At 35.0% G+C, this 18,815-nt stretch overlaps 2 protein-coding genes across 3 annotated transcripts; both read right to left on the bottom strand.

Moving 5' to 3' along the window:
* Positions 1 to 2,137: 2,137 nt before the first annotated feature.
* LOC147542170 ((R,S)-reticuline 7-O-methyltransferase-like) lies at positions 2,138 to 4,135 on the bottom strand. Of its 2 annotated transcripts, XM_086636315.1 has the most exons (4): positions 3,322 to 4,110; positions 2,812 to 3,009; position 2,603; positions 2,195 to 2,388 (listed from the first exon to the last, which is right to left on the bottom strand). In XM_086636315.1, exons 1-4 carry the CDS (start codon positions 4,108 to 4,110, stop codon positions 2,291 to 2,293), a joined length of 1,086 nt encoding a protein of 361 aa, XP_086492441.1. In that variant the 3' UTR covers positions 2,195 to 2,290. The 2 variants fall into 2 exon arrangements, with proteins under 2 accessions (XP_086492440.1, XP_086492441.1); XM_086636314.1 differs by lacking the exon at position 2,603 and having other exon boundaries at positions 2,138 to 2,388; positions 2,810 to 3,009; positions 3,322 to 4,135.
* Positions 4,136 to 8,845: 4,710 nt separating this feature from the next.
* On the bottom strand, positions 8,846 to 15,368 carry LOC147542169 (putative bifunctional methylthioribulose-1-phosphate dehydratase/enolase-phosphatase E1 1). The gene is made up of 12 exons (XM_086673367.1): positions 15,124 to 15,368; positions 14,839 to 14,975; positions 14,149 to 14,244; positions 13,755 to 13,874; positions 12,484 to 12,573; positions 11,561 to 11,743; positions 11,194 to 11,349; positions 10,445 to 10,594; positions 10,257 to 10,358; positions 10,045 to 10,154; positions 9,826 to 9,944; positions 8,846 to 9,047 (listed from the first exon to the last, which is right to left on the bottom strand). Exons 1-12 carry the CDS (start codon positions 15,356 to 15,358, stop codon positions 8,956 to 8,958), a joined length of 1,590 nt encoding a protein of 529 aa, XP_086529493.1. The 5' UTR covers positions 15,359 to 15,368; the 3' UTR covers positions 8,846 to 8,955.
* Between the last annotated feature and the right edge of the window lie 3,447 nt (positions 15,369 to 18,815).

Below are 18,815 nucleotides of genomic sequence, written 5' to 3'. Positions count from 1 at the left end.
TACAAGAGATATTCTGAATATAAGAAACTAAATGTTCACATATCTTCAATATATCTTCAAATATCTTCAATATTCTGAATTCTTCTTGGTCGTCGGATCTCGTCTTCTCGATCCGTCACGTACATATACGTGTTACACACGTATATTATTTCTGCAACTTATCTTGACCGCCAAATCCCCTATTTTCGATCCGTCTTATATAACGTATCCTATTAGTAAATCTTTGGAGAGTGACCGGAGTACACAATTAGCACCAAAGATGTTCCGGAATCACTTTTAAGATGGGGGACTTCCTTATCACGACACAACAATTCTTATTTTCTGAGTTCTCCATTAATTTAACCCATTATTTCCAACTCCTTCTATTAGTGGAGGTCCTAATGGAAGGATTTCTCTCTGAAAAGAATAAGACCTCAAAAAGTGTAACTTCCAATGACACAAATATAGAGAATTGTTAACAAAAATAAAATAAAATATAGGGAAGTCTCCATTTATAGGAAATCAATTTTAATCCAGTTTATTGTCTATTAGGAACATCTCTAGTACTAATTTTGCATATCCAGACACCTACAACAATATTGTTGCTTATGAATTGATTACTTATAGTTTGCTTAGTCCAACAATATTCTTGCTTAACATTATAGACAAAAAAAAGGTGTAGTAGCAAAGTCACTTAGGAATGAAGACTATTACTTGGACGTAGTAGTTAATTGCTACCAAACTATTTTTTCAGAAATGGACAACGAGAGTCATCATTACAAGGCATTGATACATCATGAAGAGATAATACAAAGATACATCAAAATTCATAAATTGAATAAGCATTATAACTGCTTGATTTGAAGCCTAAAGGCCATATACATCTGCTTTCAAATGCCAATCTAAGAGGCCTACAACCTATTTAATCTACTTTTACTTTATTTATACGTAAGTTCAATAAATCATGGATTTACACTTTCACAGGATCAAACATGAAACCTTCGTGTTGCGGAGTGGGTATTCAACCATACATCAAGAATTGGTGGACAGTTGATACATCATGAAGAGATAATACAAAGATACATCTAGACTCATGAATTGAATAAGCATTATAACTGCGTGATTTGAGACATAAAGGTCATATACATCTGCTTTCAAATGCCAACCTAAGGGGTCTAAAGCCCGTCTAATCTATCTTTACTTATTTATAGGGAGAATTTGACATACACCCCCACTATTATATGAATATTAGGACTACACCCTCACTTTTTGAAAACTTTTGATATACACCCCCACCTGGACGGAAACCGTCAACTCAGAGTTAAGTTGGGTGTGTGTGAAACACACGCGCCAACCATGACGATTTTACCCTTTTGTAGATGTTGAAATATTTTGAGCGATTTTGACATACACCCCCACTATTATATGAATTTTTGGACTACACCCCCATTTTTTGAAAAAAACAAAAATTTTCAATTTGCCCTCAAACGATCATCTTTTACCTTTTTTCTTATAAACTTATTTATCTTATATGTCAAATAAGATAAATAAGTTCCTCCCATATAAGATAAATAAGTTCTTGCGCTTGATATCCCAAATAGTTCCTCCCATCTTTTCTATAGGTTGATATCTCAAATAGTTCTTTCGCTTAGACCTTTTAGCTTGTCTAAGATAAATAAATTTATAAGACAAAAGGTAAAAGATGATCGTTGGAGGGCAAATTGAAAAATTTTGTTTTTTTCAAAAAATGGGGGTGTAGTCCAAAAATTCATATAATAGTGGGGGTGTATGTCAAAATCGCTCAAAATATTTCAACAACTACAAAAGGGTAAAATCGTCATGGTTGGCGCGTGTGTTTCGCACACACCCAATTTAACTCTGAGTTGACGGTTTCCGTCCAAGTGGGGGTGTATATCAAAAGTTTTGAAAAAGTGGGGGTGTAGTCCTAATATTCATATAATAGTGGGGGTGTATGTCAAATTCTCCCTTATTTATACCTAAGTTCAATAAATTCTAGATTTACACTTCCACTAGATCAAACATGGAGCCTCCGTGCTGCAGAATGTGTGTTCAACCACTACATCAAGAGCTGGTAGACAATTGCTACTAAATATCGGGAGACAAGATTGTATAGAATAGCAAAAATAAGACTACTGCATGCACAAAAATCACTTTTATTAGATTAAATACCCTCCACACGAAACACACTTGTATCGATAAAATAAGCCCGTACCGACAAACCACGATTAATACAGGTACATCCAAACCACACTTTTATTGAACACTCACATACACAAAACGGAAACCTCATTCACTCAGGATAAGCCTCAATGATAGATTGAATTGTCGGAATAAGAGTTATTTTGTAGTGCGGAAACCCTCCCTCTTTCAACAACATTTTCCATTCGGCTTCATGTTAGGATATATGGACCAAGATCAACCGTCCAAGATATATGAAGATGAGGAGGATCGACATCAAGAGATCCGACGACCAAGATGAGTCCAAGATATTGAAGATATGAAAGATATCGAAGATATATTTAGGATATCTCTTGTATAGTAATATTGAGTAGAGATTATATTATTTCCTAGTTTAGTTAGGAGAAACTAGGAAACCCTAGACCCTATAAATAAGAGATGGGTTCTAGGAGTTTAAGCATTCGATTATAATCATTGTAACGAATCACCACAAGTGTGGATAATAAAGTATGTAGCCGTTCTGGCTTTCTCCGAGGATGTAGGTCGTGAATATCCGACCGAACCTCGTTAACTATTGTGTTCTTTATTTTAGTTCGTATCTTCTATTCTACCAACTTACATTAACTTTCACACTTCAGTCCTTTCTTTACCACCCGTTGTGTGTACTTCCATTGCCAGATCAAAAACAACTCCAATGTCATCAAATACACCCTCTCCATCAGGTTTCAACACACAATCAATAATAATGAGCTTTCCATTGTTTGGAATAGCTTTTTTGCAATTTTTTAATATCTTTACACAGTCTTCATCGTTCCAGTCATGCAATATCCACTGCATGTAATTCATTCACAAGATTATTAGTCCTGTAAGAGAAATGTACTGAAAGACGTGACGGAAATCTAGTTCACTAACACTGGTGAAAAGATAATATTTGTCCAAGTGTTACACGAGTTGCTTGTGAAAACTCACAAAACTAAAATTACTTGGTGCAAGAAGAAATAAATGCTATGCCCGGCTAGTATCCCGGCCGGGTACTTGAACGGGCATGATCTAGTAAAAGAAAGTGTATATCATGCCCGTCCAAGTACACCATGCGGGATATATACTTGCCGGGCATAGCATCATTTTTGGAAGAAATAATACCTTCATGATTACTGCATCAGCAGGAGGAATTTGGGCAAACACATCTCCTCCAACGTGTGTCACACCAGGGTACTCAGGTGCCCCTCTAACCACATGTGGAAGATCAAAATTTATACCTCTTATATTTGGATATTTCTTCACTACCTCACTAATCATCGTACCTGTTCCACCCCCAACGTCAACTATCGATCTTAAACCCTCAAATCCTTCTTGATATTTGTTCAGTACTACATTGATTAAGATCCTAGTCGAACATGCCATACCGTCGCAGAATAATTCATTAAACTCTGGATTTTCCAACCCCAATGTCCAGATATCAGATCCATGGGCCTTGACGAAAGCGGACCCACCTTCTTGAATGCATTTTCCAATATACTGCCATGGATCAAGTAGCCATGGATGGCTCAGAGTTGGAACCGCCATGGCAAGACTAAACTTAGAATCTTTTAGTAACCATTTGGACGACGGAGTCAACCCATAGTGGGTTATCTCAGTGACATTTGTTCCGTTATTTGGATCAAATTTATGAACAGCGAAAACACGTCTACGGACAAGTAATGTCATAATTTTGTGTAGATAATTAATGTTGAAGGAGGAAGATAAGTTAGGAATAGAATTGACAATTTCAGAAATAGTGATTGGATGGCCATGAGAGTGTATAATGTCTGGTATACCAAGCTCCACTACACATTTCAAGGCCATTGAATCGACAAAAGCGTACATATATCTCCATATATCAGCTTGACCTTGCATCATTTCTTCCTCCACATTGTGTTTCTCAATCTCCATTTTTGTTAAGAATGCAATGTTTGAATGCCTTGAAAAGACTGAAAGAAAGTAACTATTTATAAGGAAAAGTGAAGGGTTCATTTCAATTTAGCCCTCTCAAGATGAACAACTCGATAAAATGGTCCCTTAAAAGATGGCAAACTTACTAAAATGACTCCCTAATTATGACCAACTTCCAAGATGATTGGCTTTTGCAGTTTTATGTTAGTAAGGTGATGTTTTCTGTGTTTTCTTACATTTCTATTAAATGACTCCTTAATTATGACCACTATTGCCCATGGATAGAGCCAGGGTGGGCCGGTGGGGCAGTCCCTGGCTGCAACCAAGGGTAAGATTTAATTTCTTGTAGAATACAAGTGAACATTTAACGTGAGTGAGTGGAAGCTCGAGTGGTTGCTTCCTCAGCCCAACACACCCGACTTCATGGATCAACTCCTTTCTTCCCCAACTCTTATTAGTTTTTTTTTTTTTGTAGGGAATTCATTAATGAAACGATGTAAGAAAAGCCCAAGATTTGGGCCCAAATACGAAAAAAACCCACTCGGGAATAATAATGTAAAAAAACCCAATTTTGAAACTGTTGGCAACACTTTTGAAACTATTACAACACTTTTGAAACTGTGACAACATATATAATTATGTGTGAACAAAAACAAATTTGTTCATACATTTACAAAATTGTTGAGAGCAAATACAAAATTGTTGAGAGCAAATTGTGTTTTGTTCAGAAATTTTCATAAATGTTTTGTAATTTCAAATTTTGGGTTTTTTTTGCATTATTATTCCGGGTTGGGCTTCATTTGCTATTTTGACCCGAATTTTGGGCCTTATAATTTTCCTCTCTTAATTAATCTTGTATTGCCCCCTTACGCTATGCATTTTTTCACTTTTGGTCTCAACTCATGCCCCCTACTTTTGAACTAGATTCTTTTTTTACCTTTTTATTTTTGTTTAGTTAAATTTTTTTTTTTTCGTTAAGCTCAATCCTATGTTCTACTTCTTTATCTTCAAATTACCAATGATCACATACATCCCTTTTAATGAATGCTAAGTTTTTCATAAGTGCTTTCATGTTTGAACTATTAACGAAAATTTAACGTAGATCTTATTGCTTTTAATGAGAATTTTTAGCATCCCTCGTTTTGAATTGAAAAGTTAAGGTACATATAAAAATAATATATTCGGCAAAAAAATGCTTCTAAAATACTACCTATGAATGCATATAACTAAAAACAAAATTTTTGCTCTCCAAGTAAATTTAGACTAGTCCGGACTAACATAAAATCATGGCTCTGCCCTTACTGATGGTACCACCATCACCTCTCTCTCTCTCTCTCTCTCTCTCTTATTCTCTTTCTTTTGCGGATATTTTGTAATATTGTACTTTCTCTCTTTAGATTTCTCTTTCTCTAAAGTTGCACATGCCAATTTGAAATTTTGGGATCAAATTTGAAAAGGTTTTGTTGTTTCTCTCTTACCTTTTCAAAATCACCTATATTGTGTTGTTTCTTTCTCTATCTTTTTTTTTTTTTTTTGTTAAGGATAGTTTCTTTCTCTATCTCTATCTTTTTTTTTTGTTAAGGATAGTTTCTTTCTCTATCAAGTACAAAAAATTTTGTTTTTACTATGTCTCCGTGCTACTCCTTTTTTCCGACTGCATTTTTCTAAGTCTGGACTTAGTTCTCTTTAGCAATGTTTGAACCCTTAGATCTAGATCTGATATAACAAGAAATATAATCAGACGATCCCTATGTATCCATATTCGATAACCAAGTATTTCAACTTCCCAAAAGAGACCAATAGGAAAAAGAAAAAGAAAATCAACTGTTAAAATTGACTAACAGAAAAGTGAAACAAATGACTCTTTTGGAAAGGTGGTCATTTTCATGAAACCATTTGGGTGAGTAGATCGTCTATAGGAGCCATATCAAATTAACTCAAACGATAATGGTGAGTAGACTTTGATGAAGTCTACAAAAATAAAAATATATCAAGTTCAATAATAGGATGTTGGTAGCCAACAACTGGTAGCCCAGTTGGTAGTGCATCACTCTACAACACGAAAGTCTCAGATTTGATCCTATAAAAGTACAAATCTAAGATTTACTGTATTCAACTTAAGTATAAATAAAGTAGTTAGATGTGAGCATCTCCAATGCAAAACTCAAAAAAAATCTCTATTCGTCCTATTTGTCAAGTTTCAATTGAGATTCTCACTCCTACATGTCGAAAATAGAGATCCTCAATTCTTATATGTCTCCAATGCAACACTCTAAACTCTTTTATTTTACTTACGTGTCATGGTTATTTTTGTAATAAAATAATTAGTTATTTTGGAAATATACGAAGACTTGATTTCTATTGGTTGAAATTTAAATATTGATGAGTTGGACAATTAGAGATATCTCAAGAGGACACTCTGAAAATAGAGTGTCCTCTTGAGATATCTCTATTCCACTCTCGACACATTATCTTTGAGATCTTAGTTGAGTTTTGCATTGGAGATGATTTTTTAAGAAAAACTCAGAAAATCCTATGTGGCACTCCGAGTTTCTAAGATTGAGTTTTGCATTGGAGATGCTCTGAATTTTAGGCCAGTAGTTTAGTTGGATTTTCAGTCAGCTCCTGTAAAGGTCTAAATTCGATGTCTTTGTATTGTGTGACTATGGTAGTAAATATCTCGAAAAGAAAATAGCCAAATAATAGAATGAGTTAATGGGTTTTTTTTTCTCTCCTTTTTCAACAACCATTCCAACAAAGATGAACAAGTCAGACCTTGAGTTAGTGGCTTTTAAAAGTCCCGACACAATTCAAACACTTTTTAAGGAGAGCAGAAGGCTGGACAGCTTAAGGTCACTTCTGCTTTGCCTTTAGGGTCCGTTTGATACGTAGGAAAATAGGTTGAGAATGTCTATTTTCATACGAAAATCCATTTTCTGCCGTTTGGTTGTTGGACTAAAGAAGCGGGAATGTCGATTCCATAGTTAGACCACCATTAACAATAGCTCAGCCGGGTCCTCCAAGTTACAATATCGTTGTGATGCATTCCTCTCTATATAGAATTCATACAAATCTCTCTCTCAAATTAATAAGAGATGATGGTGATGGTTGATTAGGTGATGGTAGTCGTCGAGGTCGCAACCAATCGAAGAAGATGGTGGCCGAATTCCCTCTTTTTGTAGTTGGTGCCCCTTTATGGGTGAAAAGAGGGCGCCGACCCTATTACCTTTAAATGCCTTTAAAAGTTCCCATTGTGTTTTTTTGTGTCTTATCAAAGACTAAAATTTGAATTAGTTCAACAAAAAAAAAAAAACTAAAATTTGGATTTCGGTAAGAAATTTATTGGGTTTCTTTCCCATCACACAAAAAGTGGTTTTCACATCAATTATTTTCACACGTATCAGGCGGACCTATATTTACACTATTTTCCATGTCTTCTTCTCTACCGGTCAACCTCCCGCGCCCCTTATTGATCTCAGCTCAAATAGTTTAGCTAAACCTAAACTTACCCTTAATCAGATTTGTGAATTAATACCTATTTCACCTAATGAATAGAGGAGGATCCCCATAGAAAATTTGACTTTATTCTCACGTTAAATCAATGAAATTCACTTTTGCTATCAATTTTTTTTTTTTTTTTTTGGGTAACCATATGCTGCTTGGTCCACAATCCGAGAATGTCATATGGGCTTGTGGTCACTTACAGACAACGAACAGGCCGGACTTAATATTTGTCCCACCCGATCTACCTGATGACCTCAACTGGTCCTATAGTTTCTGTTTGTTCGACCCAATTTAAAAATGTTAGTGCGTGGTCCCGAACGCACATGCCCGTTTTTCGTTCCTAAACATAAACTTTAGAATGGCGGAGTTGTGAGACGTTCAAAATATTTTCTAGGAAATAAAGACTTTGGTTAATTAGTTTTGACTTAGAGGACAACCTTATTTTGAGTCTAAAAATCGACTTGTTTGATTTTGACTCCCTAATCCTCATCTCCAATTTTCCACTACCTACAACTATGACCACCGCCATTCTCGACCACCACCACTGTCCCATTCTCGACCACCACCACTCACTCTCTCTATCACTCTGAGTGAACCCCCAAACCAGACACAAACCAAATCAGCTATCTAGACAAAGAATCTCATTCACTAAAACAGAGATAGGAGGAAGCAGAGAAAAAGCAAAGGAGAGGGGAAAAGGAGGGGTGGAGTGAGAGAGAGAAGTGGCGATGATGGATACAGGGACGGAAGCAGAGAAAGAGAGGGAGACGTATGGGAAAGAGAGGGATGGAGTGGGAGGAGAAAGAAGTGCTGGTGATGATGATGCTAGTGGTGATGGTGATGCTAGTGGTGGTTGTGGTCTTAGTGACTCAAAGTAGTGGTCGGAAGTGGTGGTGGTAGTCGGAGGTAAGATTGAAGATGAAGATTAAGGGACGAATATTAAACAATCAATTTTTTGACAATTCACCAAGGTTTTTATTCATAATTTCTTAGATGCCCCAAAACCGTGGTTTCTAAGGAAATAATAGAAAAATTGGATTAAAAACGGCTTTACTTCCAGCCAATTTTCAAGACTTTATTTTTTTTGTTGAAACTTTTTCAAGACTACTTACCTTCATATTCTTGTTTACGACCAACATCAGAAGCAAAGAACCCCTAAATGTGTGGACATATAGCTAAGAAGTATATCCACCGTATCATAGAAATAGAAAAACTTCCCTTCGACTTCAAATGAAAGCTTAAAAACCCCATTATATATTGAACCTATTATTCTTCATGTACACATTTATTAATCAAAATATGTGATAACTAATAAAGATTACGTAAGGCTGTTTATTGGTCTCAGATATCTGAGAAAGACTTTATGGTTCTAAATGCGTGATTTTCAGGGAGAGGTCCATTTCCAGGCCGCACCGAAATGATCACTTCCAAACCTGTGAATGATCGAAAGATGAAGTAAATCAGCAACGGGTTATTAACAGTTGAATCGCTTATTTTATATAAAAGTACACTATACTGTGATATATCAGATTCATACGAATGCAAAACTGATAAAACAACTGACTCTTGTCCTATAACTAGCTTCTATAATCATTTTCTATTGTATATTCTATAGAACTTCGATATGGTAGGTTAAACTATATAACATACAACAAATCACTCAGCAGGCCTGGGCTAGCCTTGACAGAGAATATGTTGCATGCTTGTCACTGGGGTTAGGCTTTGCTGCTTCGTGAATATCACATCTCAAATCCCATCACAAAAACGTTTTCTTATAAGGATAAATGACACAACCATATAAGCATATTATATGAAATGAAAATCATGACTCAATTAAACTATAATAAGTTTCACGTGGCAAGTGCAGTATCATGCTATGCGTATAGCTCGACTGTGAAGCAAGAAAGAAATTGTGCATTGCAAAATGCAAATCCAACAATGTGAAGGTGACACAGCAGAGTGAGCTGAGTTGGTCAACAGGAATCCCTTGATCCACCCAACTAACTTGAGGTTTCGATCAGTATCGGCAATATATATAGATATAGGAGTTAGTATAAACTCGGCCAAGTTACTAGAATAGTGGACAGCCCCCAACTGCATAGCTTGGGACAAGGAGGTGGATGACTCAATCTCCATAAAAATGAAAAAAAGGAAGAAAGAATTATACAGTCTATTGCGAGTTCGTAGCATCAGCATCAGCTGAGCAATTACCTGCTTCCTTTGCAGCCACTGCTTCTTGAAAGACATCTGTTAGAAATAAAATATCTGACGGCTTATCTACTCCCAATGACTGGGAGATCTCAAAGTAACTCCGTGATTCCTTTTTGTTCCTACATGTAAGAATATCAAGGATCCATATAGCTCATTCAGGCGGGGTGAATGTACAGAGGAATGCAAATTGAATTTGACGAGAAAATTAATGAAACTAACCCGATTGTGGTATCGAAGAATCCGCATAAATACTTTCTCAAGTCTCCATAATTTGAATTGCCAAAGAGAAGCCTTTGAGCCTCCCTGCTACCACTAGAATATATGTATGCCTATTTAAAAAGAAAAGGTAGTGACTGTTCAAATTTCTTTCAAATCAAAAAGTGAAATCCGTTTTGCTCAAAGAAAAGATAGAGTTGAGGCAGGCAACTAACCTTGATGCCGGAGGCGTGCCACTTTTCAAGAGCTTCTGGTACATCTTCAAAAACTATTCCTTTCAATTCATTACTTTCAAATCCAGTTCTCCATATATGCCCCTGTATAATAAACATTATGAATATAATCGTTTCACAGGAGAAACCCTTAGAAGAGAATATGTTTTCCTAAAAGGAACTCTGTTCACCTGCAATTGTTTCAAGGCTGTAATTTTTCTATCGGCCTTAATCATGGCTTCCACATTAGCTACCAAAGAAGCAAGCACCTCCTCCTTTCCAGCGTCATCTGAAGGGATGGGCACCGTACCAACCACACCTTGTTTTAAATCGTCCTCAACCTGTATTTATAAATGGTATTTTATACTTCCACTTTGGAGAAGCTTGACTATACCACCGGGATAAAATATGCCCATGAACTGCAATTATCATGGTTGATTTTCATCAAATGATCCGAGTGTGAAGTATTCGAGTGTTCCACCGAGTGGATTCTCTACAGGCCAAAGTGTTCATCTATATATATACATACATACAGTTCTCTCCCTATATGGAGAAGCTTGACTATACCACCGGCATAAAATATGCCCATGAACTGCAATTATCATGGTTGATTTTCATCAAATGATCCGAGTGTGAAGTAAACTAAACGTGGTTCGAGTGTTCAACCGAGTGGATTCTCTACAGGCCGAAGTGTTCATCAATATATGTACATACATACAGTTCTCTCACTATAAGGTGTAAAAGAGTATTCCTAATGAGATTGGAATAAAATAAAAAAGAACACTTAAACGGCAGAACAGTTTGATATGAAACTTCTCCACAAACACCAAGGTGTGGTTCTTGGCTACATTCCATATCCTAATACATTAGTTCTATGCAAATAACCTGTGAATTGTATAGGATCATATAGACAGTAGAAATAAAGGCGATGGTAACTTACTTGAGCACGCAACAACTTAATATCATCTTTTGTTTCTTCAGTGTCATATGTTGCAGTTAAATGCTTCCCGACGTTATCACGGGCATATGGGAAAAGAGTGTCGGTGACAAATGATATAGGAGTAGTTGTCCCTTCAATGTCAAGAAGCACGCATCGCTGCATTTATTTATTTATTTACTTATTGAAATTAGAGAAGAACAATGATAACATCATTAAGAATGAACCTCCAAATGACAGGGACACGGAGGTTTCCATCATTCTAAGCAACTTGAGGTACTCATAATAGAAGCTAGGCAGAATGTAAAGAAGAAAAATATATGAAATCCCAAGACTTAATGCGAAATGGAGAAGGACATCAAGAGCATACTTTGGAAGGTTGAGACCCATGACCGCCACTAAGAGCCTTCACCTTCACAGCCCCATCTATATATTTATCATCACCCGCAAGTCCTCTGAAATTATGAATTTTCCCATGAGATGGACTAGACCAATCCAAGCCCAATTGATGAAGCTTAATAGCAGCATCGAAGAGATAGTGATAACACTCAGCCTAATAAAACAACAAAGCTATCAGAAAAACCGCAATACTAAGATATTTTCTGTAACTTCCACACTATAGTAATAATATATGATTATGATGATTTAACCTATTAATTTGATGACAATACAGATAACACATCAAATGCACCTTTAGGTAAATGCACATTGAGGGGAGACAAGGCCGAGCCTGTTAGATAACTTATACTCATTTGAAGTAAGAATATTTGGGTAAAGTCTGTTGACATGAAGTTGGATATTGAGGTGTGGAAGCTCCAGCAAAGGAATGTGAACGTAAATGGCAGTGAGGTGGAGGAAACTGGCAAGAAAGGCATGATTAGCAAAAGTCAACCAGTAAACATCTTTATGAGTGATGCGGGAGCAACAGGCATCAATTAGATTAATACCAGGTAGCAATGTCGAGGTGGAAGTGTAGGATCATACGTGCAAGAAAACAAAGTAACACATCTCAGAGAATGTAATCATTATCTTAGTCTAGAAAAATAACAAGTGGATTGGCAACCTTGAACGATTGGTGAGCAAAGACAATGTCTTAACTTTTGAAACAGTGTAACACTTGGAGTTGGGGCCTAAAACATCAAATATCGTAGTTTTTACTTCGATTCTCATTTTTTAATTAAGAAAAGAAATATCTGGTTCCTTTCTCTTTCTTCTTTTTTGCCGAAATGGCAGCAAACTTTTAGACTTTCATTGATTAACATCTTTAGAAAGCTTTCAACATGAGCCACAAACCTGTGTTTTCGCACTGATCCATGAGTCTCCCCATATAAAGACACCATGGTTACGAACTAGCACTGCTGTCGCTTTTGGATAGGCTCCAATCTATAGGGAAGTAAATTGAATAAGTAAATCAGGTTCGCATATTCAAGGCATTACTCAGTTAAAAAGAAGTTTAACAGGAAATAACTTGGTAACAAATTCTTTGTCTACAATTAGTGAAACAACTGATAGTCAAAAAAACGATCATTTTGATAACAGATATATAATAAAAACTAAGAACGATTATACAATTTCTAATCAATAGAATACGACATCTATTATGTAAAATCAATGTTTTAAAACTTTCGAGTTGTACGCCTCGAGACGTAAGTATTTGAACTCAAGGATAAAACCTGGGCATTTGAAGTCACCTTTTATTTTTGAGTTGTTGAGCAAGATATGATATTATTAGTACTTTCGTTATTTTTGACTTTATATTATAGTAGTAAATAGAAAAACTATGGTACTAAACTAGAAAAATTATGTTATGTTTTTACACTATCAATCATTTTCTTTACAAAAAATTGTTACGCCCTTTTACACATTGAGGCGTGTGCCCGCCTTATGACAGCAAGAGGCGTAAAAACGTTTTTTTTTTAATAAACGTATTTTAAAACATTGTGTAAAATGGTCCACCAACCTGTGCAGCATTACAAGTTGCAATTATTTACAAACTAACTTCATAACGAAGCATTGAAGTTAACACAAAAAGGGTGTCAAAGGCCTAACCATTGTGGCGGACATCATACTAATCAATCCTCGGTTTATAGTAGTATCACACAATCAAATAAGACGGTTTGCTCAATGTATTTGACAGAATACCATAACAGGTTAAATGTGCTTAGTGATTCAATCCCAGATAAAAGCAGAAGAAAGTAAGAACAGATTGCTCTGTTACCATAAACAGTGTCATAGATCGCAGAAAGTAATATAACATCTGTTTCAAAATAAACCATGCCAGTATTAGTAATACAGAGTGCCTTCTGTAGAATCTGCAACTTGCAAAAGCTCTAAAGAACTACATACAAGAGAATTCATATGAAGGTTCATACTGAACCAGTTAGTTGCTAATATTGAGGAACTACATAGGACAAAGAATTCATTATGATATACTACAATATTGCAAGCAGATGAGATCACTGAGGCATACTCTGTACAATATTTACGGCCGTCATGCAAAAACATGGACCGACAGAGAAATGTCTATTAGCTCAATACGATTAACTAAGAATATGAACATATACCGCTTCAGTGAGAGATTCTGTAAGCTCTGACTCCTGGGCAGTATTCTCTATTATCGGAACAACGAGCTCATCATGATAACTATGGCCTTGAATTCCTTTGATCATCTCCATATGAGTTATCTGCAAATAATAAAAGATTAGAGCATTCAAAGTTGAAGATGCAAAACAAACTACTAATATAAGAGCATGCACAAATGCTAAAGAAGGAACTTCATCGAGTAAGAAAGGATCCACTTAAAAGTACAATAAAATGAGAAAAGATTATGCACAATTCTCATTTAAACGTAAAAATGTTATTTGATGTTCATTGAAATTGAATATTATAGAAGCTTTTTCCTTTTTTTTCATTTTTAAACTAATCAATCTAAAATTGTATGAAAGTTCAAAGCTTTACTCGAAACTCCTTTGAGAACGGATGAATCATTGTAACAAGACAAGACTCCAACCCGTGGCTGTGAATAACAGCACCAGCATTACGCATCTGACAAGCCTGAGAGAAAGAATTGAAAAGATAAGCAAATCTTAACATAATCACAGATAATAACAAAAATAGAAGGATAGATAACAAGATTCTCAATAATGCAGATGCCTTAGCTAACCTATAAGCATATTCGAGATAAAGATGAACAACTTGGGTTTGTTTTATCAAATTGCTTTCCAAACTAGGTTCATCTAAAGACGGTTTTCATATTTCCTCGGTCCTCAAAAAAAAATACTATAGCCTACTGTAGAATTTAGCGGTGAACAATTGCCAGAAAAATCAGGAGTTCCTATTGAACCATAAAAATCCACTTCAAATTGGGAAAACTATAAAACATAAGCAATTCCAAAACTACAAGATGAAATCTTTTGCACCAATTAACAATAAGAAAACCCCTAACTTCTAATACAATTTAAACCCTATAAAACTATATTAATCAGAAAACCCCTAACTTGTGATATAATTTAAACCCTAATAGTCATAATAAAATATCAATCAAACAAATTCAGAAAAGAATATCAATCAAGCTGATTCCAGTGGGCAGCATAATAAACCCAAGAATTAGCTTTTAAGAAGAAAAAAAGAACAATTTTGAACACAAACCTTCATAAAAAGAGGGGCACAATCCGTGCATTTGGGAGGTTTGTTAGGGTAAGGCTTCAGAGTAGGAGTAGAGAGAACAGCACCACTTGATGAAAGCACATACATATCCTCAGGTACCATTCTTTCTTTCTGAACACCTAAATCAACCAAAACCCCCCAAACAGAACTTCCAAACATTATTCCAATTCAGAACCAATTCTTTGAAATCAAACAAATCGAATTACTAAATTGTAATTCAAAACAAGAAATTCCATTAACAAGAGAAATAGAAGGAATTGGTATTACCGGAGGGAGCCATGACGATGAGTTGTTGAGGTTTAGCGATGGAATCATCATGGACTTTAATGGCGATACTACCACCGGTACCAGAGACCCAACCAAGTGTGTAAAAATGACGACAGAGATCAGAAGCTAAAACCCTAGTTTCTGTTACTGATTTGCTCTCTATGTAAGCTTGAGAAGGTGTCGCCATTGATAAACCTCCTCTTAGTGCAGCGGCTGCCGCTGTGGCTGCTGCCATTTTATTCCTCACTCTCTCTCTCTCTCTCTGTGATCTTGGATTTCCAGTGAATTACTTTAGTGATTGCTAGTGATAATGTACTTCCTGGAGTAGACTTCTTAGGCTACTCCATGATTTCTTTGTTGGACATTTGGTGAGATTTGCCACCACCCACAAGCTGGAAACAAAATAAGTGGTATTTGTTCCTTTTGGATAGAGTACCTCTTGTAAATGTTATTAGCACCCCAGTTTTGGAAAATTTGTTAAAAGCACCCCTTTTCAAACCAAGAAGTTTCCATTAAGCTTGGCAGTTGAAGCTTAGACATTAGGGAGGCCAGAATCACAACAAAGGAGAAGACTATTTTTCATCCTCCATGTTCAGTCAGTCACCACCCACCTAAATTTCTGGTTTCTATACGAAGCAATCATGTTTTAGGGTTTGGAGATTTGCCCCTAATTTTCAAGTTTTGAGCTGATTAATTTTAATTAGATTAAGACTTTCTCTATCATCTAGCACATCTTTTTAAAAGTCCAATCTGGACAATACCTTGTAAACACTCTTTATTTTACTACTCCTTACCGAACACTTTAAACATAATTTTACATGTGAAAATTTCGATTTTCTTTTCCATCAAAAAAAATTTGTTTTCACGTGCAAATGATTTCACACGCACAACCATAACTCATAATTCTAAGGGGAATTCTGAAGGCCCCCCTTTTGGGGTGGTTGGTGCCATGAACTTTGGTCGATTGACTCGGGCTTCAGGTCTGTATAGGCGCCTCCCTCAGAACTTTAAATTGATGGGAAGTGTATGGGTTATGTTGATATAGTGTTAATTGTTAGATGTTCAATTCAATTTTTGTAATTGATTCACGTTGTAAATTCTGTTTTATAGAATAGATAATATATGTAGGCAAGTTCATATTGTAAGATATGTAAGATAAAAAGTATTTGGTTTTGGCGACTTTTTTTTTTGTTGAAAGGGTTTTGGTGACTTGAACATTTGTAATGTATGAATACTGAGAAACTTTTTAAATATTCCTTTTTATTTTACCAGTTCAAACTCTAATTTTTCAAACAAGTCATCAGTGCCACAACAAACGCATGATCTCAGAAGTCGGGTGGTGGACGGGGAGATAGAATAAATGCAATATGTCATTATTAAAGTACCAAATTCTGGAAAATTAATTAAATACTTATCACATTAAGATTGCGAAGAACAATTCCACGTAGTTTACGGATTGAGACGTATATCCATTTTCTATGCAAAGGGATGAACCACACCCTCTATGTAATTACACATTGCCTGTTTTTTTTTTTTGTGTTGAAAACATTGCCGGTTACTTCATTGATTAAGATGGTTTGACAAACTTTGATATATGCGACCCACATATAATAACAACATTTTAAAAAAGATATTTTTTTTTTAATGGTTCTAAAGTGTGTCCAGTTTTTCGCATCTCTCTAAAGTCAGAGAAGTGCCGAGATAATTCTTTTATGTATTTTTCTCCATACGTAGAAAAATTTGAGTTTTCCAGTATTATTTTTTTTGTCTTTTTCTTTTCTTATTTTTGTTTTAATCCTTTGGTTTCCTCTTCTCTCTCTTTACAAATTGAATGAGTAGAATGGTAGAAATATGATATAGATTTGAGAAATGCTACACTTACAACTAAAAATCTGGAAATAAAATCCAGATCCTATGTGGCAACTTTGGAAATGAAATTCCATTTAACACCACATTCTTCCTTCCTAAAATACCCTTTCTTTCTTCTCTTGTTTCTCTCTCTCTCTAAACCTTTCTCTCTTAATTTATAGAATTGTTCCTGAAACTTCATATCTTCCTAATCTCCTCTTTGCCCTCCAATAATCCTGAACATCTAGACGATAATTGTGATTGAGCTCTCAATTGGACGGAGAGAAAGAACTATTTTAGTTGGGGAAGAACATCATAATTTTCTTTTGATTATGAAGTGTTTGATTTATAACTAGTTCAACAAAAAAAAAGTGTTTGATTTATAATTCTCAATTTTTCTGATAAAACTTAACCGATATTCCATAGTCGTTAGCTTCTATGTACCCTAAAATTTCCCATTAATGAAATATCTTCTATCCCACCTTGAGATTTATGTTTCTGAAATTTATGCCTAATTCAAAAAATAAACACATGAAAGATGAATAAGTGATCATCACACAAATCATACTTGGTTGGATTCATTTTTCATGTTCTACAAAATAAATGAAAGAAGGAGAAACATTTAGAGAGAAAAACAAGAGGAAGGAAGGTAGTGATAATTAACAGCAAATCACGAGAAAAAGAGAGAAAAAGTTAGATATAGAAACATTCCCACATAAAAAAGTTAGTGAGAGAAAGAAGGATCAGAGATGAGGGTACTTTAGGAATGGAGGATCCGGTGATAAATGCAATTAAATTTCCAAGACTCGCCACGTAGGATCTGGATATATTTTCCAGATTTTTGTTTTTTTTTGTTTTTTTTTTTTTGTTTTGAATCCAAGGGAAACATATCTATTATATAAAACAGAAGGAAAAACGATGATTGGGACAAACATCCTTTTATAATAAATGATATTGTTTAGAAGCCTTTCTCAAAATTTAAAATATAGTCCTCCGTAGAAAGAAAGTTACCTATTTTAAAAAAATTATCCTTTTCAAAATTTAAAATATAATCCTTCGTAGAAATAAAATTACCTATTTAAAAAACATAATCTTTTCCTTCTTAGAAATAAAAATTCTAATTTAACAAAAAAAGAAACATAATAAATTTCAAGGGTTAAAAAAAGAAATTAAAATTTCTCTATCTCTCTCAATAAAATAATAACTAATTTAAGAGAAAAGAAACAAAAAAATAATAACTAATAAAAATCTCTCTCTCTCTCAATAAAATAATAACTAATAAAACTCTCTCTTTCTCAATAAATATAATAAATAATTCCGTAACATTTGATTGATACAAGTTGCCGTGCCCTAGGGCACGGGATATACCCTAGTCCATTAATAAGTGATAAACATCACAATGATACAAGGATGGTAATTGTTATTTCTCTCCTCAACTTCATGAGAGTTATATAAGTAAAGTTCATAGAACTTTCGAATATAAAGTGTCTCTATAGATTTCTCTATAGATTTAGCTGTTTTATTTCAGAACACCCAACTTACCAAAGAAAAATATTATTGCACATTCATAAATGTTAATCACTTTTTCCGCATAAAAATTTATTTATTTTTACTAAGCTTGTAAACATCTAACTGACCCCTTTTCTTTCACATTTACTCTGGACAATAAAAATCAAGCTAGGGGGAGTCTAGATTGAAACTGTTTACCTAATTGGAAATTGGGATGCCAATTTTCCCTGTACATTATAAGGAATTAAGGACCAATCTATATGGGAAGAAAAGCAATTGATGCATTTCCATGTTTTGAAAGATCATATCATCATAGTGCATAAAGTAAAAGAAAA

The sequence above is a fragment of the Eschscholzia californica genome, unplaced genomic scaffold (assembly GCF_041429995.1).
Source record: "Eschscholzia californica isolate CP2 unplaced genomic scaffold, dmEscCali1.0.p SCAF_4, whole genome shotgun sequence".
NCBI lineage: Eukaryota > Viridiplantae > Streptophyta > Magnoliopsida > Ranunculales > Papaveraceae > Eschscholzia > Eschscholzia californica.
The sequence above is the reverse complement of the archived record's forward strand: the minus strand, read 5'-3'. Positions and strand labels throughout refer to the sequence as shown.

Excerpts from the sequence above, each read along its gene's own strand:
- LOC147542170 (XM_086636315.1), bottom strand. The coding sequence starts at position 4,110 with ATGGAGATTGAGAAACACAATGTGGAGGAAGAAATGATGCAAGGTCAA. Across the intron at positions 3,010-3,321 it reads CTGATGCAGTAATCATGAAG|TGGATATTGCATGACTGGAA; the intron begins GTATTATTTCTT and ends AATTACATGCAG.
- LOC147542169 (XM_086673367.1), bottom strand. The coding sequence starts at position 15,358 with ATGGCAGCAGCCACAGCGGCAGCCGCTGCACTAAGAGGAGGTTTATCA. Across the intron at positions 10,359-10,444 it reads CAGCCTTGAAACAATTGCAG|GGGCATATATGGAGAACTGG; the intron begins GTGAACAGAGTT and ends TTTATTATACAG. Across the intron at positions 9,945-10,044 it reads TTCTTCGATACCACAATCGG|GAACAAAAAGGAATCACGGA; the intron begins GTTAGTTTCATT and ends TCTTACATGTAG.